Source organism: Schistocerca gregaria, chromosome 1 (genome assembly GCF_023897955.1).
Source record: "Schistocerca gregaria isolate iqSchGreg1 chromosome 1, iqSchGreg1.2, whole genome shotgun sequence".
Lineage (NCBI taxonomy): Eukaryota > Metazoa > Arthropoda > Insecta > Orthoptera > Acrididae > Schistocerca > Schistocerca gregaria.
Genome location: NC_064920.1, coordinates 130,602,896 through 130,627,638, shown reverse-complemented (window position 1 = coordinate 130,627,638; position 24,743 = coordinate 130,602,896). Strand labels below are relative to the sequence as shown.

The 24,743-nt window shown below is 43.1% G+C and overlaps 1 protein-coding gene across 1 annotated transcript in view; it reads left to right on the top strand.

Annotated features, from left to right (window-relative positions):
• Window positions 1-353: 353 nt before the first annotated feature.
• Window positions 354-24,743, top strand: part of LOC126334868 (troponin C, isoallergen Bla g 6.0301) — a 115,238-nt gene continuing 90,848 nt past the window's right edge. The window contains exon 1 of the mRNA XM_049997560.1: window positions 354-517. Coding sequence (XP_049853517.1) covers window positions 515-517 — 3 coding nt within the window. The 5' untranslated portion in view covers window positions 354-514. The remainder of the gene's footprint in view (window positions 518-24,743) is intronic.

The following is a 24,743-nucleotide window of genomic DNA, read 5'->3' as shown; positions in this document are numbered from 1 at the left end:
GTTTACCTTGTACACTCTAGAGGCAGGATAAAAGGGGTCACTGCAACATCAAAAGGATATTCGTACAAAACTGCTTTAACAGTCAAACAACGCACTGAGATCGTTACAGGAAACAAGATGTAAAGTTGTGGAATAACACGCAGTTAAATTCAGGAAAGTTGCTACAGCTTTACAGCCCGAAAACGTCTGGAAAGCACAGGCGCTGCCAACCTAGTTGCGGAGCGGCAGCGGTCGTAGACCTTCGGATGCGGGGAGCCCGCTTTGATGGCTCTAGAATTGGAGAAACTGTGGGGAGCATCGAGTGTAAGGGAAGGTCTCCGAGGAGCTGTCGGTGGCGTGACGGCGGCTAAAGTTAGTCCGCGGGCGCAAGCGGCTGCACGCGCCGGCCGCGTATACCGGGGGCGGCGGGGGCGGCGGCGGCAGTGCGTCTCCAGACAGCGCCTCAGCTCACACCGCCGCCACAGCGCCCCACTCGCCAGCGCCGCCGCCACACTCAACCCTCACCGCGGACGCCATGGTGAGTCTCAGCGCGGCGCGCTGTCCAAATCCACTTGCTGTTGTATTCGGTCCGTGACGCTGGACCATTCGTGGTGAATACAGCGACTACAAACGGCTGTAACTATTTAATGCGTAGAGGTATATTGACACTGTTCACAGAGAATAAACACTTTCAGACCATCAGACCGGTAGTATCACGGTGCTGTGTTCTCCTCTCGGCCGCCTCGATCTGCAGATTTCAGATCTTAAACTTTCCCGACGATTTAACTGCTCTTATTGCTCTCTGGGTGTCCATCCGGGTGGGGCCGCGTACGAAACACGATAGTTCGGCAGCGCAACTTGCCCTCATCTTCAGATGATAACTTTAAAATGAGCATCTTTTACACATCGTCCGATGAAGCAAAGACGGCCACTCTACAGGTATCACCTGAGAACGACGGAAAGGTACGCTGTCGAAATATCGCATTTCGTAAATGAGTGCTCCCGCCTAGACACCTAAGACGGATTTCTCTTAAATGGACTATAGCAAAGATCTTGTGAACGTGTTCCTCTACCAAAACAGTTCAAAGACGGAGAATGCACATATCACGTTTCTAATGCGTTCGCGTCGGTAACTGTACATATGCTTCAAATGTGCTGCATGAAATGAAATATAGCTTACATGTTCGTGTGACAAAGACAAGTGACATAGAAAAGTACAAATTTTATAAAAATATTGCAATTTCTTTTTCATTCTCTGTAACTGCTATCGATGTATTGCTATTCGTTTGATCGTTTAATAGTTGCAGCCGTCTGTAACCGATACAGAACTTCACGTACAAACTTTCAAGTGGGTGTTCGAGGACACCTTGTGGGTATACTAGAATAAAGGACCCACAGTCTCCGCCGGCGCTGTCGATGTCCACTTGCTGTTGTATTCAATCCGTTATACAGCGCCGTCCAAAATGAATAAAGCGATTACAAGCGGCTATAACTTTTTAATGCAGTGCGATACATCGATATGATTTACAGAGTATGTTTACTTCTAAACTGTGGGGTCAAGCGTATCACTATGCTGTGTTCTGCTCTTGGCAGCACCGGATTTGTGATCTTTATCTTTCGCGACGAATCAGTTGGTTCTGTCACCCTTGCCCCCGCATGACCAGCCGAATGTAGTCGTTTACGAAACGTCGTCATCTTCCGGTAACAGCTGTAAAATTAGCGTCTTTGGTACATCGCCCAACGTAGAAAAGACAACCTTGTACAGTTATCACCCGAAGATGTTGACAAGGTGCGCTGTCGAAATATCGTGTTTCGTAAGCCAGAGAGCATTGAAAAGAAAAACTGATTTCTTTTAGTCGGACTGTAGAAGAGCTCTTGTGAATCTGCTTCCTTTCCTGAAAACAATTCAAGAATTCAGAACGCTCATTTCTAACACGCTCATGTCGGTGAATCCACATATACTTCGGAATGTATAGTTGGAAGTGAATTGTCGCTTAGGTGTTGTCCATGTGCCCAAGAGAGGTGATATATAAAAGTTACAATGTTCTGTAATTCTTACTGACATATTGCTATTTATTAAATAGCTACAGCCGTTTGTAGTCGAGGCAGAGGCTCTGACAGAACTCCACCTGCAGAGATTGTTTAGGGACACGTTCTGTATATTTTGGTATCTGAGACCCACGGTCTCCAGTGGCTCGTTACAGATATAGTGCATTTCGTTTGGTTTCTTGCCCTAGTTAGCTTCGTATCTCTATTGCACTGAAAATGGTGCACAACAGTGCATTTGTTGACCATATGCGCTGCGTGTCCTGTTTCCATTCGCTCACGGTATTAGTTCTCACCTGGACGTGAGGATGCTGCGGTCGGCGTATCCTGACTTTTCATCGTGTTATTTGACGAGGACGTGTTAAACCACTCTCATGAAAGTATTCACAGTGCAATGAGTTTTCCTTAGACGCCACTGTACTTGTTTACAGTGATATCGCGGCGTTCTTCCGGTAACAGCCAGGGGAGGCAAAGTGCAGTAATATCTTGGTCGGGTAGTACCGACTGTTGACAGCAGTAATGCCCTCCTTACGCCTACGACCTCAATTTTTCACTCAGTACTACTCAATTGTGACAACGGTTTTGTTTACCGGCAGTATTATTTGTGCGTTAAGAGTGATACATAGCATTCCTATCGATAGGCTTACTGATGAAGAGGTGGCCATTATCCACCTCGTGTACAGGTTCACTGAATGCAATGGAAAAGCGACACGAAGACGCTATGCTGAGCTGTTTCCGCAACGACGGCAACCACATTGCAGTAGTTTTGCATCTGTCCGTAGGCGCCAACAGGAAATTCGATGCTTCCGGTTAGAATGGAAGATCCTGGCTGTGTGAAGTATGCCAGTAACAAACCGAACAAATCATAATTACATTAGTACTCTGTAACGTGCTGCCAGAGACCGTGAGTCCCTTATATCAAAGTATTCAGAGAGTACCCGTGAAAAACTTTTGAAAGTTTGTCGGTGAAGTTCTGCTCGACGCGGTATTCAATTTCTATTGCTTCATGCGGTCGTGAGGCAATGAAGAATGTGTGGTCTGCGCATATATTATCTCTCAGACACCTAGAAACAAATCTCCAGAAATTGGAAGATTTACAAATAGTGTGTCCGCCCCGTTGTTCATTGAATCAGTACTACTGTTCAGCTGCACCAAGACCGCCGTTGTCTGGATCTTCTTATGTTGTGCTAGGGATTCGTCGTCGTTGGAGCAATGGACTAGAAGGATTGTGGTCTTGTTTCATTTACGATCCGGATATTAATCTTAAGTGATTTGGATAAAAGACAGTAGGATGGCCGCGCTGGGATTTTAACACAACTTTTAGTGAATACGAATCCAATGTTTTAATCAGTTTCCCACTTCAGTTAATACAGTTTGTACAATATTTTGTTCGAAAACGACTTCTGACTACACGAAATACTAAATCAGTTTTTACGTCTGCACTGTACACGAGCAAAAATTTGGAGAGTAGGAATTTTGGAGTCGAAGAAATTGTAAGCAATTCAAGTGAAGTGGACAAAAGGATGACTAAAGTTATATAGACAAATGAAGAACGATGTGAGTGTTATAAAGACCAAGCTAGGAAGGAAGTGTAAGAAAGTTTTTTACCAGAAGAGCGATAGGTCTGAAGGGCCTTTGTTAAGACACCAAGTAACAGTTAATCTGGCACTGAAAGTAGACGGGAAAAGAAGTAGGTACAGATAGGGCCTGGAAAATTAAGAACAGACTACCTTAGCTGTTACAGAGATGAAGCTATTGACACGTGTGAGAAAGAGATGGAAGGCAGCACCAGATAATATGAAACAGTAATGACAATACTAAAGTTCGATAAATGAGAGATCAATGTTTGCTCTCTTTGACCACACTGTCTAGGGGGATAATAGTCTCTTCACAGCCCGCAAGCCTACTGATTGATGGAGAGCGTGCTTTGTTTCTCTTCACTCCATTACTAGCTCAGTGACAAATAAAACATGGACGGACGTATACGAGTACTCAGGCAATGGGCTAAGTGTCTTTCACTTGCACTGTGTATCATGAAAACTCGCGAAGGTGGTGACTCACTGCTCACCTCTGGCCTGTAGACTAAGGAAGGGCGGTTGGGGGTTTTAGCTTCCCGTCGACGATGAGGTCATTAGGGTCGTGGCACAAGTTCGGAATGCCGTACTGAATTCATAGAACCAAGGATAATAGACACAAAACTCCCACGACTACTTTGTTAGTCAGTTATTTTTTTATTATTAGACGATATAAACAAACGTCGTGCCGTAACAATGGAGCGTCGACAGTCGCTACTCGCCGGAGATCGAACCCCTGCCCCTGGCCAGCTCGGCTCCTGCGCAATCGCCCGTCTGCCCGTGCGAAGCCGCTGTTATTTTCGGGGCGAAACTCTACACTGCGCTTAAACTGTTCTCCATTAACTTTTTTTCTCTGCTGTGAGATAATCAGTAGTCGGTGAAGTTTACAGCAGTTTATTTTTGAACGCCCGTGCCTCCGAGATAGGACGCGCACCGCCAATGCGACTTCGCCCTCTTTCACCCGCTAACCAGTTTTACCTCGACTGTAATTGCTTCGTTCTCGTTTCGCGATCACACTTCCCACGCAGAAGAGCGAACTATCGGCCAAAAAAGTATATGATTTATCACGTGTGAAACCTTGTCCGGACTGTTTTATACTGCAGGAGGCCGTTGAATTAATATAATACTATCTGATTTACAACATAACGTCACAGTGTTGCCCGATCATCATATTTCTGGTACGTTTGGAAATGAATATTACGGGTAGCAAGCACTCGGTGACAAGTGTTCGACACTGCGTGCACTAAAGTGCCTTTGTTGTAGGAATAATTAAAGGGAGCTGGAAAGGAAATGAGCTAAATTTTCTGCCCAGAGATTCTAATTTAATCTTCCTCAGCTGATTCCATTCCTCACTATTTCTTATTACAGATAACGTCTGATGCCTTGCCCTGTCTTTATTCTACTGAGCTAGTAATTTGTATGTATTGGTTCATGAGCTCACGCGAATAGTAAACTGTTGTGAAAACACACTTCACCTCTTAGCAATAAATAATCCTCAGCTAATGACGAGCTTCAAAACATATACAGGGACTAGTGAACACAGGGTTGTTGTAGCGAGATTGAATATTGTGACCCCTAAATCCTCCAAAAATAAACGAAAAACATACCTACCCAAAAATGCAGATAGAAATTCACTTTACGCCTTCCTGAGAGACAATCTCCATTCCTTCCAAATTAACAATGTAAGTGTAGACCAGACGTCGCTTGAATTCAAAGAAATAGTATCGGCAGCAGTTGATTTATACCAAACAAATTAACAAACACTGGTGCAGAAACCACGAAAAAAAAATGACAAATTTAAACGGACGCAAAATCTCCAAGACTCTAGTTGCAGCCCTTGTTCACTTAAGTACGAGCAGCCCTTAGTGGCTCGCCATCTTATTTACAACTATTCAAGACGCCGTCTTTCCGGCTTAGATTTTCTAAAAGGTGACTTGTAAGTACTGCATCTCTTCCCAGTCAGTACAAACTTTAATTTTATTAATATATTATATACCTAATATGTTTTAGAACAGTTATTTTAATTCTGAAGACGACGCTCATGGTAGCGTCGAAACCTGGTCAATGTTTACTTAATATTTGTGACCGATGACTTATTTGTTCTAATATAATTTTGATATGGTCACTGAACCTTAGCAGCTATGTTCAAAGTTTTAAAACAGAAGTGATTTCTAGCGTTCACCAAGGTAGTGTTATAGGCCCTCTACTGTTCCTCACTTATATAAACGATTTAGGAGACAATCTGATGTTGTCTGCAGATGATGCTGTCGTTTATCGACCAATAAAGTCATCTGAAGATCAAAACAAATTGCAAAACGATTTAGAAAAGATGAGGTCATCCAGATGAGTGCTAAAAGGAATCCTTTAAACTTCGGTTACACGATAAATCAGTGAAATCTAAAGACTGTGAATTCAAGTAAATACCTAGGAAATATAATTACGAGCCACTTAAACTGTAAGGAATACAAAGAAAGTGTTTTAGCGAAGGCTAACCAAAGATTGCGTTTTGTTGGCAGGACACTCAGAAAACGTAACAGATCTACTAAAGAGGCTGCCTACACAACGCTTCTCCGCGCTTTTTTAGAATACTGCTGTGCGATGTGGGATCCATACCAGATAGGATTAACGGAGTACATCTACATCTACATGATTACTCTGCAATTCACATTTAAGTGCTTGGCAGAGGGTTCAGCGAACCACAATCACACTATCTCTCTACCATTCCAATCCCGAACAGCGCGCGGGAAAAACGAACACCTAAACCTTTCTGTTCGACCTCTGATTTCTCGTATTTTATTTTGATGATCATTCCTACGTATGTAGGTTGGGCTCAACAAAATATTTTCGCATTCGGAAGAGAAAGTTGGTGACTGAAATTTCGTAAATAGATCTCGCCGCGACGAAAAACGTCTTTGCTTTAATGACTTCCATCCCAACTCGCGTATCATATCTGCCACACTCTCTCCCCTATTACGTGATAACACAAAACGAGCTGCCCTTTTTTGCTCCCTTTCGATGTCCTCCGTCAATCCCACCTGGTAAGGATCCCACACCGCGCAGCAATATTCTAACAGAGGACGAACGAGTGTAGTGTAAGCTGTCTCTTTAGTGGACTTGTTGCATCTTCTAAGTGTCCTGCCAATGAAACGCAACCTTTGGCTCGCCTTCCCCACAATATTATCTATGTGGTCTTTCCAACTGAAGTTGTTCGTAATTTTAGCACCCAGGTACTTAGTTGAATTGACAGCCTTGAGAATTGTACTATTTAGCGAGTAATCGAATTCCAACGGATTTCTTTTGGAACTCGTGTACATTACCTCACACTTTTCGTTATTTAGCGTCAACTGCCACCTGCCACACCATACAGCAATCTTTTCTAAATCGCTTTGCAACTGATACTGGTCTTTAGATGACCTTACTAGACGGTAAATTACAGCATCATCTGCGAACAACCCAAGAAAACTGCTCAGATTGTCACTCAGGTCATTTATATAGATCAGGAACAGCAGAGGTCCCATGATGCTTCCCTGGGGAACACCTAATTTCACTTCAGTTTTACTCGATGATTTTCCGTCTATTACTACGAACTGCGACCTTCCTAATAGGAAATTACGAATCCACTCGCAAAACTGAGGCGATACCCCATAGGCCTGCAGCTTGATTAGAAGCGGCTTGTGAGGAACGGTGTCAAAAGCTTTCCGGAAATCTAGAAATACGGAATCAACTTGAGATCCCCTGTCGATAGCGGACATTACTTCATGCGAATAAAGAGCTAGCTGCGTTGCACAAGAACGATGTTTTCTGAAACCATGCTGATTACGTATCAATAGATCGTTCCCTTCGAGGTGATTCATAATGTTTGAATACAGTATATGCTCCAAAACCCTACTGCAAACCGACGTCAATGATATAGGTCTGTAGTTAGATGGATTACTCCTACTACCCTTCTTAAATACTGGTGCGACCTGCGCAATTTTCCAATCTGTAGGTATAGATCTATCGGTGAGCGAGCGGTCAATGACTGCTAAGTAGGGAGCTATTGTATCAGCGCAATCTGAAAGGAACCTAATCGGTATACAATCTGGACCTGAAGACTTGCCTGTATCAAGCGATTTGAGTTGCTTCGCAACCCCTAAGGTATCTACTTATAAGAAACTCATGCTAGCAGATGTTCGTGTTTCAAATTCTGGAATATTCCATTCGTCTTCCCTGGTGAAGGAATTTCGGACGACTGCGTTCAATAACTCCGCTTTAGCGGCACAGTCGTCGGTAACAGTACCATCGGCACTGCGCAGCGAAGGTATTGACTGCGTCTTGCCGCTTGTGTACTTTACATACGACCAGAATTTCTTCGGATTTTCTGCCAAATTTCGAGACAATGTTTCGTTGTGGAACCTATTAAAGGCATATCGCATCGAAGTACGTGCCAAATTTCGGGCGTTTGTAAATTTTAGCCAATCTTCGGGATTTCGCGTTCTTCTGAACTTCGCATGCTTTTTCCGTTGCCTCTGCAACAGCGTTCGGACCTGTTTTGTGTACCATCGGGGATCAATTCCATCTCTTACTAGTTTATGAGGTATGAATCTCTCAATTGCTGTTGCTCCTTTATCTTTGAATTTGAGCAACATCTCGTCTACATTTGCATAGTCAGTTCGGAAGGAATGGAGATTGTCTCTTAGGAAGGCTTCTAGTGACACTTTATCCGTTTTTTTAGATAAAATTATTTTGCGTTTGTTTCTGGTGGATTTGGAAGAAACGGTATTGAGCCTAGCTACAACGACCTTGTGATCACTAATCCCTGTATCAGTCATGATGCTCTCTATTAGCTCTGGATTGTTTGTGGCTAAGAGGTCAAATGTGTTTTCGCAACCATTTACAATTCGAGTGGGTCCGTGGATTAACTGCTCGAAATAATTTTCCGAGAAAGCATTTAGGACAATCTCCGGTTTTGAACAAGTATTTTTGCCAACATATCGAGGGAAGGTTAAAGTCCCCACCAACTATAACCGTATGAGTGGGGTATTTATTTGTTACGAGACTCAAATTTTCTCTGAACTGTTCAGCAACTGTATCATCGGAGTCTGGGGGTCGGTAAAAGGAGCCAATTATTAACTTAGTTCGGCTGTTAAGTATAACCTCCACCCATATCAATTCGCACGGAGTATCTACTTTGACTTCATTACAAGATAAACCACTACTGACAGACACAAACACTCCACCACCAATTCTGCCTAATCTATCTTTCCTGAACACTGCCTGAGACTTCGAAAAAATTTCTGCAGAACTTATTTCAGGCTTTAGCCAGCTTTCTGTACCTATAACGATTTCAGCTTCTGTGCTTTCTATTAGTGCTTGAAGCTCAGGGACTTTCCCACATAACTACGATTTATAACTACAATTCCGACTGTTCCTTGATCCAAGCACGTCCTGTATTTGCCATGCACACTTTGAGATTGCAGCCCACCCCATACTTTCCCGAGGCCTTCTAACCTAAAAAACCACCCAGTCCACGCCACACAGCCTCCGCTACCCGTGTAGCCGCCAGCTGAGTGTAGTACATCGGGAAAGTTCAAAGAAGGGCAGCACGTTTTGTATTATCGCAAAATGGGGGAGCGAATTGTCAGCAAGAGGGCGATCTATGACATTTGAAAAATACGCTGTGTTTGTTAGAGAAGTTTTATTCGCGCAGACAGTAATAAATGTATATACAGAAAACTAGTTTCGGCAATTTAAAATGCCATCTTCAGTATCGTGTGTCGTCAGCTGTCAATCAGACATAGCATGCAATATCCTGTGAACCAGCTGTATTTTATCAGAAACTTTTGTAAATGTTTACCTCAGGTACGGTTTGGTTATAAGATATATGAAGTTACATTGGTGCATCTTCCTGAATGAATTGTTCCCAAATATGTACATGACTAGATGACAAGGCATTACATTGAGCGGCACAGTTGTTGATGTATGTCGATAATCTGAAGATCGCAATTTAAATAGCCGAAACAAGTTGTCTATATGCGTATTTATTCGACCTAGGTAAATAAAACGTGTCTAGTAAGAATATTACATTTTTGAAAACTAAATTATTTCGTGCTCATGTTTCGTTATCGATCACTGGCACGCCTTAACTAGCCACAGACTTAATGATATATTACTACAGATGCATGTGCGAATTACACTACCAGCGTGACGCATCAAAAATGATTTTGTGCCAACAGTTTCAGCATTTTTAAAAATCGACAAATTCAGTCCGTATAAGAAAGTTTAAGTTCTGTTTATGTCAGAGGAATGCCCTTGAAAAGGACACGTGCATATGCAAAGTTGCGAATCAAATCAGTCGCAATTGTCCCATTGAAATGTTTCCTCTTTTGGCTGGGATCAGATACTTCAGTTGTTGCTGTTGGTGTGGAAAAGCAATAACTTAAAGTCCTGGTATAACAAAGACTGACAGAGTGGGTAATAATGCTCACATTAATTCGTATCACATGTGATTTTTAAGTTTCAAAGTCGTTTATTTCTGTGCTGAAGTCATTCCAGTAAAAGTCACGTCACTGTACAACTGCACGAAGTTGGCACAGTGTATGCCTTTAAGAATCGATTACTTAATTACAAATCAGATGGGTACAGAGGCCACATCGAAACTTTGAGCATGAATGTTATATACATTTTTTTACACCGATATGATAGTTAAAAATACAAAATTAATGAAATACAATGAATTTTGACAACCAGCAGAACAGTGAATGACACTGTATGCATCACAATGAATATAGGTGCATATGTAAATATAACAATACATATTACATTTTAGTGGATTAGTCGTAAAATATCGAATATAATTTCTTCGTAGCATTTTTCCTGTTTTTAATAAAAACGTACATCATCTCAATAATGACAGTCTTTAGAAAATGAGCCTGGCAGACAGGATAATGCTTTGCAATTACATAATAAGACTCATATTTTAATCCGATTCTGTTCTTTACTTTCAGATGACATCAGATTTAAAATATGTATCAGAAGCAATGATCGTAACTGTATTTTAGCGATTTTATGAAAATAATACGGTTTCAAACATTCCTACTGATTATAGTGTCTACGAGAAGCATGCGGAATACCTTGTACAGGTTTATTTCCTCATAATAGTTCCAGAAGTATAGTATTACTTACCTTTTCCACATTTGGCTGTGCTCAGGATAGTTGTCGACGTGTTATTAGCTTTATTATTGATTAATGTGTGAGAGAATCCTTTTCTAACAAGCTTTAAAGAAGCGGAAAGGTCCTAGCGTTTTACCATTAGCCTCTGAATCACTATAAACGTGAACAGAAATGTGACGCGAACAGGTTTCTGTTAGTATTGGACGGCGTAACAGCTTACAAGCAGAGTTTTTTTTAATATAAATTGACTTTTTCTTGTGCTATCTCTACACACGAACTGACACGAAGCAAGACTGCTCTCTCCCGAGTGCTGTGTTAACATCGCAAAGAGGCTTTACTCTGAGGGAATCACGTGTTTAGTCATATTCTCAGCGTCTTATGCACAGATATCCTGGCTGTTGCTTCACCGCCTAATCATCGTCTGTTGTCCCTTCAATCTCTGCTCAGCCTTGAATACACACGCCTGAACAGCTCAACTGATATAAGCATTATCATCAGAGCAACGTCCTTGTCGTTCCGTGTCATCACACACTCGCCACTTGTAAATGATACTCTGTAACAGGAACCTAACTTTAGAATTACCTGCCTCACAATAACAAGGAAATACGTCACATCCACAGCTTCGAAAGAAAACTCATGACGGATCTCTTAAGCCGCCATTAACTGTAACGAACATAAGTGAACGCAGAACGAGAATTCTCTCGGATGTTAACGCTAGGCGCGCGTGAGCAAGCGGCATTCCGTTGTGTTCAGTTCGCACTCACCTGTGTTCGTTCGTGTTCACTGGTTTTGTATACACTCCTGGAAATTGAAATAAGAACACCGTGAATTGATTGTCCCAGGAAGGGGAAACTTTATTGACACATTCCTGGGGTCAGATACATCACATGATCACACTGACAGAACCACAGGCACATAGACACAGGCAACAGAGCATGCACAATGTCGGCACTAGTACAGCGTATATCCACCTTTCGCAGCAATGTATGCTGCTATTCTCCCATGGAGACGATCGTAGAGATGCTGGATGTAGTCCTGTGGAATGGCTTGCCATGTCATTTCCACCTGGCGCCTCAGTTGGACCAGCGTTCGTGCTGGACGTGCAGACAGCGTGAGACGACGCTTCATCCAGTCCCAAACATGCTCAATGGGGGACAGATCCGGAGATCTTGCTGGCCAGGGTAGTTGACTTACGCCTTCTAGAGCACGTTGGGTGGCACGGGATACATGCGGACGTGCATTGTCCTGTTGGAACAGCAAGTTCCCTTGCCGGTCTAGGAATGGTAGAACGATGGGTTCGATGACGGTTTGGATGTACCGTGCACTATTCAGTGTCCCCTCGACGATCACCAGAGGTGTATGGCCAGTGTAGGAGATCGCTCCCCACACCATGATGCCGGGTGTTGGCCCTGTGTGCCCTTGTCGTATGCAGTCCTGATTGTGGCGCTCACCTGCACGGCGCCAAACACGCATACGACCATCATTGGCACCAAGGCAGAAGCGCCTCTCATCGCTGAAGACGACACGTCTCCATTCGTCCCTCCATTCACGCCTGTCGCGACACCACTGGAGGCGGGCTGCACGATGTTGGGGCGTGAGCGGAAGAGGGCTTAACCGTGTGTGGGACCGTAGCCCAGCTTCATGGAGACGGTTGCGAATGGTCCTCGCCGATACCCCAGGAGCAACAGTGTCCCTAATTTGCTGGGAAGTGGCGGTGCGGTCCCCTACGGCACTGCGTAGGATCCTAGGGTCTTGGCGCGCATCCGTGCGTCGCTGCGGTCCGGTCCCAGGTCGACGGGCACGTGCACCTTCCGCCGACCACTGGCGACAACATCGATGTACTGTGGAGACCTCACGCGCCACGTGTTGAGCAATTCGGCTGTACGTGCAACCGGCCTCCCGCATGCCCACTATACGCCCTCGCTCAAAGTCCGTCAACTGCACATACGGTTCACGTCCACGCTGTCGCGGCATGCTACCAGTGTTAAAGACTGCGATGGAGCTCCGTATGCCACGGAAAACTTGCTGACATTGACGGCGGCGGTGCACAAATGCTGCGCAGCTAGCGCCATTCGACGGCCAACACCGCGGTTCCTGGTGTGTCCGCTGTGCCGTGCGTGTGATCCTTGCTTGTACAGCCCTCCCGCAGTGTCCGGAGCAAGTATGGTGGGTCTGACACACCGGTGTCAATGTGTTCTTTTTTCCATTTCCAGGAGTGTAGATAGCACAAGAAAAAGTCAATTTACATTAAAGAAACTCTGCTTGTAAGCTATTATCCGGTCCAATACTAACAGAAACCTGTTCGCGTCACATTTCTGTTCACGTTTATAGTGAAACGCTAGGACCCTACCGCGAACAATCAAAGGGATTTCACATCCTCTCTGCTTTGGAGCTAGCAGTACATAAATCTTTCGTCTGCTGTCTTGTCTACTTTGGTTGGTTGGTTGATTGTTGGCTTACTTATTTGGGGGGAGCGGACCAAACAGCGAAGCTATCGGTCCCATCGAATTAGGAAAGGATGGGGAAGGAAGTCGACCTTGCCCTTTCAAAGGAACCATCCCGGCATTTGTCTGAAGCGACTTAGGGAAATCAGGATGACCGGACGCAGGTTTGAACCGTTGTCCTCCGGAATGCGACACCAGTGTGCTAACCACTGCACCACCTCGCTCGGTGCTTTTGTTGTTGAAATTAGTTGGCTGAGATTTGAAGCAGTACTAAGAGCATGTAATGTTGCTGATAGAAGAATACGTGAGTAGATATCTCATGTGTTTCTGGGACCCAAGAGTTACAAAGTACAAATGCCGAAGGGAAATAAGTATGATTGGTAGAAAATTGCGATTGGAGCGGTCTATTGCCTGTCGAATCTCTGGAATAGTTCTGTGGCGAATGCCGCGAAGTGGTTCCTTCACCTTCGGAATCAAATCAAAGTCACAAGGACTTAAGTCCGGGCAGTATGGTGGATGGTATAGTACTCCTCAGTCCCATCGACCGAACAGAGCAGCCACGGCTTGCGCTGTATGCGTCCGCGCATTGTCGTGCAAAATGATGGGTGGGTTGCGCAGAAAGTGTCGCCGCTTTTTTCGCAAAAGCTAGTTGTTTTTGGAGCATCACCTGCTACCAGCTTTGAGAAAGGAACGGTGACACTTTCTGCGCAACCCATCCACTGAAACTAATCATGTGCACATATCCTGTAAACTAACTCGTTATACATAATTTCGGCAAAAAAAAATCGTTCAAATGATCAGTGGCACACATAACTAACTCTCTTGGTGCCGCGTGAGGTATCAGACGCTCGGATGCACAGCAGAACGTATAGAATCGCGAAAGAACGGAGAGGGGAAATCATTCTCAACAACGATTATGCCCGTTCTAACGGAGCACCTCGTGTTGGTAAAGACACTGAGCGAGCGTACAACAGAGAGATTGAAATGTGAAACTAGACGCACACATCTCAATGCTTTCGTGGACTGCATCCAGCCGGCGCCCCTCGGGCATTGTTCCAGCCGCATGAATCACACAATGTTTCAAAACGCCGTTCGAACACAGTAGACTCAGATACCAGATGGACTGTTTAACGTCCTCATTAACACCGTCCGATGTTTGTGATGGGCTACTCGGACATGCTTATTGTTGTTATTAGAACTTAATTTAAAGTCGCATTGTTCAGTTAAGGAACAATACTTTCTGTAAGTCACATACTTTTTTTTCTAAAATATGCTACTTAAAGATATTAATCAGAATATTTTTTAAACTTGAGTCCCCATTTTTATTTAAGTAAACCACATTTATGGGAATGTACTATCAGTTTTTATATTTTCATATTTATAACGGCATTTTACTTGTACATAATGTTGTGTATGAGCAATTCGGAGGATAGGAGTTTTACAAAATTATTGTAAGACAAGAAAGAAGAACTTCTGGTTTAATTTAAGGCCGTCAGGAACAGTGTAGAGAAGAAAAGAAAAAAGTCGGCACTAATTCTCGAGTAGGAACGTACCATACATTCGCCTTACACATGTATAAGAGAGCATACTGAAAAGTAAAGCTTCCCAATTTCTTACGTAAAAACACTTACAGCTTTTTAAATGAATGAAACGTTATTAACATTCTACATCTTTATTCTTCATTTATGCAGATTTACAGCCATCTGGCGCTAAAGGGCTCCGAACTATAGCGTGTAATACGCCAGTGTTGTAGCGTAACTAAGTAGGTGCGTGAGAAACATCGTGCTGTAGTTGAGTTTCGAATTCGTCCTCACATGAGACCACAGAGGAGCGCTGCGACGTATGCAACTATCAGACGCCCTGAGTTCTCTGTCATCGATCGTAGTGCATACAGTCTCAACTTGGACCCACCGACTTCCATCTGTTCCCAAAACTTAAAGAACACCTGCGAGGATATGACTTTGAAGTAGAGGTGAGGTTGCGGTTCCATCAAGGAAGTCAAACATTCTACAGTGACGCTATCGACAAACTGGCCTCTCGTTGGGTGAAATTCGTTCGTCGCCAGTGTGAGCATTTTGAGAAATAAATATGTAGACATGAAGAACAAAGATGTAGAATCTCAATAAGGTTTGTTTTATTAAAAAGCTTTAAGAGTTTTCACAAAAAGTTCACACCTTCGTACACAACAATCAAAAACGGAAATCATAATGACTGAATGGACGTAGTGGCGTAGTGGTTAGCGCATCTGCCTACTGAGCAAGAGACTCAGGTTCGAATCCAGACCTGGTACGAATTTCTTGTTCGCCACTTCAATCTGCATATATACATCATTCACTGAATAGCGAAGTCAACTTCGTTCCACTCGACCACTCGACGTTAACCACTAAAACAGTAGTGGCGCGAAGTTGATTACTACCACTGTCGGAAAACCATATCGTTCTCGACTCATAAGTGCAAAAACTTGATTGTAGACTGTTGTTGATACGAACATTGTAAATCCACGAAAAAATATGAGAGACAGAGATAATCTGTGTACCTTAAGGCCAAACCAACACTCCAGACAACGGAATTTCTGTTAGTGACTCCATAAACACATCAGCTCTTCTTTTTCAGTATATTTATAATTCCCTTAATTTCAGTGGGAGATGTTGGTGCTATTTCTAAAGGCCTAAAGTCCTGGGGAATGACATTTTTAACATATTTTTTTGCTTCTTCAACTGAACACTTTAACCCTATTTTTGCTGTTACATTCAGAAAGTGATTGATAAAAATACTTGCAACTTCTGAATTATCACTCACAACATCATCATTTATCCAGAATGAGATTTTTCACTCTGCAGCGGAGTGTGCGCTGATATGAAACTTCCTGGCAGATTAAAACTTTGTGCCCGACCGAGACTCGAACTCGGGACCTTTGCCTTTCGCGGGCAAGTGCTCTACCAACTGAGCTACCGAAGCACAACTCACGCCCGGTACTCACAGCTTTACTTCTGCCAGAACCTCGTCTCCTACCTTCCAAACTTTACAGAAGCTCTCCTGCGAACTGGCAGAAGTAAAGCTGTGAGTACCGGCCCTGAGTCGTGCTTCGGTAGCTCAGTTGGTAGAGCACTTACCCGCGAAAGGCAAAGATAACGAGTTCCAGTCTCGGTCGGGCACACACTTTTAATCTGCCAGGAAGTTTCATGTCAGCGCACATTCCGCTGCAGAGTGAAAAATCTCATTCTGGAAACATCCCCCAGGCTGTGGCTAAGCCATGTCTCCGCAATATCCTTTCTTTCAGGAGTGGTAGTTCTGCAAGAGAGGAAAACTGCCCCGTCTCCGGTTTGACAATATTCCATATAGTTTTAACCTTATTATCTGCATTATTAATTTCTCTCAGAACACAAGCTTCTCGATTTCTTAATGACTTTCCTTAAAATATGACAGTATCTTTTGTAGTAAGCAAGTAACGTCGGATCCTTACTTATTCTGGCTTGTCCATATATTTCCCTCCTCCTCTTACACGATATCTTAATTCCCTTAGTAATCCATGGCTTACTTGACTTTGTAATGGCTTTTTTGGATAACGTTTCAGGAAAGCAACTCTCAAATATTGAGACAAATTTACGGTGGAATAAATTGAATTTGGTATCAGCATCATTTTCTGTGTATACTTCATCCCATTCTACCTCTTCTAGGCTGCTCTTTAAATTCTGTACCCTGTTTGCACCCGTAAGCCTCCCTGCATTGTACGAACATGCCTGAAGCCTGTAAGGTGCTATATCTGTTATTTCCATTAACTGTGCATCATGATCAGACAGACCATTAACAACTGGACACACATTAATTGTTTCTGCCTGAGCACTGTCTGTGAAAATGTTATTGATAAGTGACCTACTATCCTGCTGCACACGAGTTGGAAAATTTATAACAGATACTTGATTGAAACAACCAAACAAAGATTCTAGCTCATTTTTCCTATCGGTATCTTTTAAAAAATCTGCTTTAAAATCGCCACAAACCACTAACTGCTTCTTTTTGTCTGACACAGGCATTTGACTCTTAGAAAAACTCAGGTTTTCTGGAATTAAAGGCTACACACTCAGCTGGTTTGAATCATACTTAACGAACAGAAAGGAAAAAGTTGTGCAGAATAACACAAATAATATTGGGACGGTGGTAAATTCTAGTAAATGGGGCGTTATCACAAAGAGAGTCCCGCAGGGTTCAATTTTGGGTCCTCTGCACTTCCTTATTAATGTCAATGACCTCTCACTTAATATTCAGCATGCAGAACTAGTACTGAAATATGTGTTAGAGGATTAAAATTTGTATGGAAATATCACCACAGGAACGCAAAAGGCACGGCTCGCAGAAACCTTGGACTCCAACCAGAATCGCTTTTTGGTCAAAAGTACATTCGGAAAACATTATGCCCTATGGCCTTAATTAGCGTGAAGGGTTTAGAAGGTGTTGTAATTTGTGAACAACTTAAAAATTCAATGCAGACATACAATCTACGCGAGCGAAGCAGTGGGTGCTAAGGTAGTGTGAGATATTGAAAATCAAATTCTTGTTGCCTCTGGAAGCCTTTAGATAGATAACCTGCAACTGACACCGTGCCTCGTCTTAGCCGCTTAGTGCTGTAGGTACCTTTCACCCTGTTAGGTGTGCTTGAGACCCTCTATGGAGTAAGGAATGCAGGAGGTAAGCGCTGGCAGTGCGAAACTTTGAATGCAACTGGAAACACCTGCTCGGACAGCTCACTATAGAAGGCCATTTCTCGTAAAAGGCGCGTTTGAGTCCTCACCGGACACACGATTTTTTTCCGACTACAAGCAACCAGGGCACTCCCCTCTCCCCCACTAACGCCCCTGAGGATGCTGTCCCGCTGCGCAGTGCGTCTTTGGCAGAAGGCGATGACAGTTCTGCTGCCCCGTTGCCCAAGCAGTTAATCAGCGCCCGCGACCACAATAGTACACTATGGTTCTTCATTTCGCGCTCCGCCACCGCCGACGTTGCTGGCACTGCTCTCGCGGTATTTCATTCCGGCCTCGTTCCTCTTGTCGGCCGGCATTAGCAGGGACGTCCTTAGACAATGTGGCAGGCCCGACTAAAATATAGTGACACTCGAGCAACAGAACAGAGTATAGCATCATAAGCACACCGCTCGAGAAATTAACCGCCTCCTCACCGGTAATACAGTGTGACACCGACTCTGGCGTTGACGATGGTCCCAGTTAAGCCAAGAAACAAGTCCATAGGTTTCTTTAGACTTGTCATATCAAGCTAAAGTCATTGACTGGAGATTAGGTCCTGTGAAGATACCAAACTAAGAGGATGTTGATAGCCACCTTCGACCTGTGGTTCCAGATAACCCCAGTTTTTTTTCTGTGGGTTAGAAATGGATAAATTAGTGGACCAGACCAGCTGCGTTTGGGTGCTTCACTGTTCGTCAAACAGGAACGTATGTATGCATCCTTGTGAGCACGGTTTTTGTCATCTTGGGAGATAAAAGTGTGCACAGCACACGCTCATGAAGATGCAAGAAAACTAGGCATCACATGATCACTAAGAATAATGAATTTTCACCGCAACCTGAACGAGTGAACCCAAGTTATGGTAGGAAAAATGCCCCTTAAAACAACAGAGATCCACCTGCAGCCTGAACTACACCTTTTACATAGGGCTCTACCAGGTGCTTGTAATTAAAGAGCACCTACTCACGGAATTCCAGCAGGGTTGGTGGCCAAAGTTGGAACTAGTTTTTTTTTCCCACATAGATCCGTTCCGCATTAACGCATGTGAATATCTATCCAGTTTCGCTGCCATACGAAAATTACAGCACACACTGTACCTCTGTGAGTAGGAGCATTTTAGTTATAACCATGTGCTATATCTACATCCACGTCCACACTATTTAAACCATAGTGAAGTGCACAGATGATGGTACTTTTTAGTGTTTCTTCCCTTTCCAAGAGTGTATGGAATGCAGGAAGACAGACTGCTGAATTGCCTCTCTGCATGCTGATATATCTACAGGAGCAATACGTAGTAGGGTGACGAACATGTCTGTATTCTCCTGTTTGTATAGATTCTTCCAATTTTGTAAACACGCTTTCGCTGGATAATTAGCTTAGATTTTCGAGACTGTCAGTTCTGGTTTCTTAATATTTCCATGATGTTCTCCTGTGTATCAAAGAAATCTGTGACAAGTTATGCTGCCCTTCTTTGCATACCTTCAATATGCCTTGTTAGACCTATTTGGTATAGTTTCCATAAAACTGAACAATATTCTAAGATTGTAGTCGCAAGTGATTTGTAATTAGTTTGTTTGTAGGTTGACTACATTTCCCAGAGCTCTGCCGCCTGCCTTACTCTGACTTAGCCCATGTGATCATTCCATTTCATATCCTTAGAAATTGCTATACCCAGTTATTTGTAAGAGGTGGCTGTTTATAGCTGCGAATCATTGATGTTGTAGTCATAGGGTACTATCTTTTTTTTCTTTTAGTGGCGTGCATAATTTTAAATTTCTATACATTTAATACAGCTTGACAATTTTGCACCTCTTTGAAATATTATGAAGATCTAACTGAATATTTCTGTGGCTTTAGCCAAACATTACTACCGCGAAGAGCCTGAGGTTATAATGAATATTAGAGCCTCAGTCCTTCACTAGGACTTATGTACCTGCGTGTACAGATTGTTTGACCATGATACTTGTATCAAAATGCTGTAACTCACGTCATCTTTTTTCTGTTTTTTCTTTTTCTCTGTCTTCTATAGGCCAAATAAGGAGCACATGCCGATCTCAATTCCTTACTCGTTGTTGTCGTCTTTTCTTTCAGTGCTGTTTCATCTATTCACTACGCTCTTTCTTCCTGTCTTCTGATTACTTCATTCCACTTTTTTCACTCTTCTACCTAGGATTGCTTTCCATAATTTCACTTTTTTCCCTTATCACTTGTCTGCAAGTTGTTTCTTCTGATTTTATATCATTTTTTCTAAATCCTTTGTTACCTTATGGATCCGACTTGTTAACTTCTTAACACACAAATCTGAAGATCTTTTTGGTCAATCTACAGTCTTGTATTCGATATGAATACCCAAAACATACCAGTGCTTCCTTTCTCATTACTTCTGATATGTTTTCAATGTTTAGGCAGATGTCATCATTATTATTGTATTCCCAATCTTCCGTAGTTTTCAGCGGGCTTATTATTTTCCTGATGACTCACCTTTCTAGTATTTCTGGTTTATCTAAATTACAATTATCTTTTTTACATATTCCTATATTTTCTGTATGTTTGGCCTTCAGTCAGTTGAACTTATTATAAATAATCTCACGATTTCAGTAAACCGAAACAGCTCATTGTGAATTGTACAGTATAAGTGAATCAAGCGGACATTTATGAATAAAGTGCCAAATATGAATCCGGACTTATTTACAGACCTTATGTCTCCGAGTGATAGAAAGAGCTTTCTTTACAAAGAATGCAGAAGAAAAAGCAGTGTTCATCAACGGAAAAAAGTTATTTCATAACACTGATGCCTGTAGCATTAAGTGTTATTAGGCATTTGAAACAGAACACGCCATTGTTGTTACACCCTGAAGTATGTGTCTTCCATCGATCACATGTGTGACACATCCTTAGCAAATCTATGTGGCTGGTGTTGTACGAGTTGCCCCGTACCGGTTCACGTGTGGTGTGGTGTCGGTTAGCATCACTTCTCATCATCTCTGACGCAAGACGACTGCTGACAGCGTTTGCACAACAAGCTAACCCCTCTGGCGCGCAGACAGGCTGACTGCAAAAGGCTCCGCTAAGCGCCAGTGAGTTACGAGCAGCGCCGTGTAACCATTTTGCCACGTGTCTGTCCTCACAGAGGTTCATCCCCCTCTCCCCCTCTTCCGAAGCCTTAACTCCCCTCCTCTCAAAACCGTTGCTTAGCGTTTAACCAGCAGCGCTGCTGTAATGGTCGACATTTTCACGAATGAATATCAGCAAAACATTCTTCAGCTGCTGCCTAAGTAAGGAAACACACTAGAATATTTTAAGAAGGTAGTGCCCCCATCTCGTAAAATTTTAGAAGACCTCGTAATTCATCACCAAGAGTTGCTGATAAAAATTTATTTTTGTACAACCAGAGTCGGTGCAGAGACACTCATCGGGTGTCCTGAATACTAATGAACAGAAAACACGAAAAGCATTACAAATTGAATTGTCAACATAGCGCTAACAGGCCCATAAGTTAAAAAAACTCACATAATAAGATGTCATATAGTCACATGAACTATTTACAGCAGCTTACAAAGAATCAATAACGTCAAATAATATAAAATCCATGATTCGTCAATGGAAATAAAAGTACGATACCTAAAGTAATGTAACACACTGTGTCACTGCATATTACTAAATACTTAATCAAACAATAGAAGATCCAAGATGGAATGATGACATTATTATGAAAAGGATAGGTTGCTACTCACCATGTAGTGGAAATTCTGAGTCGCAGACAGGCACAATAAAAAGACTGCTAAACACGCAAGCGTTCAGCCAAGAAGCCTTCTTCTGACTTAGATAACACACACACACACACACACACACACACACACACACACACACACATACACACACACACACACATTCACGCAAATGCAACTCTCATTCACAGGACCACTGTCTCTTTTGTTGTGCCTGTCTGCGACTCAACGTTTTCACTGTACGATATACTAGACACTGCTCTCCTTCGTGGTATAACAACAGTTAGCTTACTAAGTTATGATTGGAGACACTATAGATGATGCCGACTGGACAGCTGGTTACTGTTTACAAGTCCAACCAAAGAGCCGGCAGCTGTGGCCGAGCGGTTCTAGGCGCTTCAGTCCGGAACCGCACGACCGCAATGGTCGCAGGTTCGAATCCTGCCTTGGGCATGGATGTGTGTGATGTCCTTAGGTTAGTTAGGTTTAAGCAGCTCTAAGTTCAAGGGGACTGATGACTTCAGATGTTAAGTCCCATAGTGGTCAGAGCCATTTGCACCATTTTCCATCTAAAGATGATCGAGAGGTCTGCAGACATCGATAGCTACAACACGATTCCGATGACTGGTGTGATAACGATAAGTTGTTTATATTATGCCCATGACTGAATAGTCCGAAACTAATAAAACCAACCATACAGGTTTTATATGCTTAATGTCAAATATTTAACACGTTAATTCATTTACAATCAGAAGTTTGGCACTGTTTTATGCGTGGGAGTCTGACTGTTTAAGGAATTCGGGGTGGGAGCACAGTTACGGGTATTAGAACAGTAGTTAAATAGTTACCAGCTTTAGGCAGCTTGAAAATAAGATGGTGGCATTCGGATGAAATATGGAACAGAACTAATCGGGCAGTAACTGCCAAATAAATGAAATAAATTACATTAAACTGCGAAAATAAATTACAGCGGTTCTAGGCGCTACAGTCTGGAACCGCGCGACCGCTACGGTCGCAGGTTCGAACCGTGCCTCGGGAACGGATGTGTGTGCTGTCCATAGGTTAGTTAGGTTTCAGTACTTCTAAGGTCTAGGGGACTGATGACCTCAAAAGTTGAGTCCCATAGTGATCAGAGCCATTTGAACCATTTTAAATTACAGCGGGAAGACTTGGTGTGGATGCAGTACCAACAGACATTACTGGATAGTGTGATAGCGAAAACGGGGCAAGTTTAGTGATTCGTGAACGCGATTTTTATTTATGAACCGTACTAGTTGTTTTTACTTGTGACCCATACCCTAGAAGATGTTGCAGTCTATGTTTGACGTTATCCCTCATCTTATTCTTGCATTAAAGCCTTTTAACGATCACCTTCCTGTTTCAATTGTTAATCCTTTGTTGTGCCTTTTCTTCCAGTATTCTTCATTGTTTCAACATATTTCTTTTTCCTGTATTCAGACCACTTTGTGCGTTTCCTTTTTTTCCCTTCTGCCTTGGCATCCTTCCAGTTTTAGAACTTTCTCCCAAAAAATAGTCATCTCTTCCCCACAGTTTCTGATATGTTATTATGTTCACCGTTACTTTTTTATTTCGACTATGCTGAGTTTTTTTTTTTTTTTGAGGAATTAATATTTTCCGTATAATTCTTCTACCTAATGTTTCTAATTTATCAAGCTTATGACTTAATACTAAATATTCGCTGGTGTACAGGTGCTTTGGTTTCCCTAATATATTGTAGACCTAGCTATTCTTATCATTAAAATACACTGTACATCAATAACACTGTGACACGTGTTGGACGTAGTACCAAAAGAAGTCGCTTGATCGCGGGGCGATCAAATGCTGATTCCTCGAGCTGTGACGTCAACTGCTCGAATCGTTCGAGTGGGACTGGAGCAGGGCGCCGGTCCGCAGCGCAGCTGACGCGTGACTGGGAACCAGCTGTGCGCCTGGAAGGCGGGCTGCGCGCGCAGCAGCGCCGGCGTTTGTTTTGCGCCGGCTGTTTAGTGCGGCCATTACTCGCGGCCCGCTATTCATAGCGCGGCGAGCGTCACAGCCGGTATACACAACGGCAGCGGCAGCGGCCGGAGCTACTCCTCCGAGCGTCCACTGCTCACTGCTGGAAGCGCGGAAATGCCCGCTAATGGGAGAGCGCAGCTGACAACTTGAGAGCCGGGCCGAGTCTGCTCTCAGCGTGAATCGGCGTAGTTGTAAACACGGAGCAGTAAGGAACGGCCCTGTAATCACACCACTCTCAAGTCACTTCCAAGCTGCGTTTCGCCGGTCTAGTGTTTTGGTAACCGAAACCTCAACAAGTTGTACACCGTTGTGCCACGATGTAGTGGCAACATCGGCTGTGCAGTGGCAGTGATCGGGCGTTGTGAAGTCGCAGATGGATCTTGCCACTGACATAATTTATTAATAACACTTCTTATTACCACAATTACCAAACGTATTACATAAGGAAATATTGATTAAAACGAGCACGTCAATTGTAAAGACCATAACTAGTTAGTTATAAATCTCTTTTTTCGTCACTGTTAATATTGTTTAATTCATATAACGTTTCAGATATAATATAATGAAAAAAACCACATATCTTTGCATGAAGTTTCAACTTATGTTTTCCTTGTCTGTATGACAAATACCATCCTGCAACGTGTGATGTCGATAGCACATACGACGAGTAACTGTACATTAATTTTGCGTTCTGGCACATTGTGCCTTACTATATTACTGATTGTGAATAACGTCATTCACATCATTATTTATCGAAGTTTGACTTGCGCTTTCCAAACCTGTCCCTCGTCCTTGAAAATTTAATTACAAATACTAAATAGTCAAATAACATATGAAATTCACTACAACTTTATGAAAATGCACCGGGTATTTTTTCATTATATTTCCTTTCAAGTATCATATAAATGCCCGCTCGGTTGGCTGTGCGGTCTAACGCACGGCTTTCCGGGCGGGAAGGAGCGCCGGTGTCCGGCACGAATCCGCCCGGCGGATTTGTGTCAAGGTCCTGTGAGCCGGCCAGTCTGTGGATGGTTTTTAGGTGGTTTTCCATCTGCCTCGGCA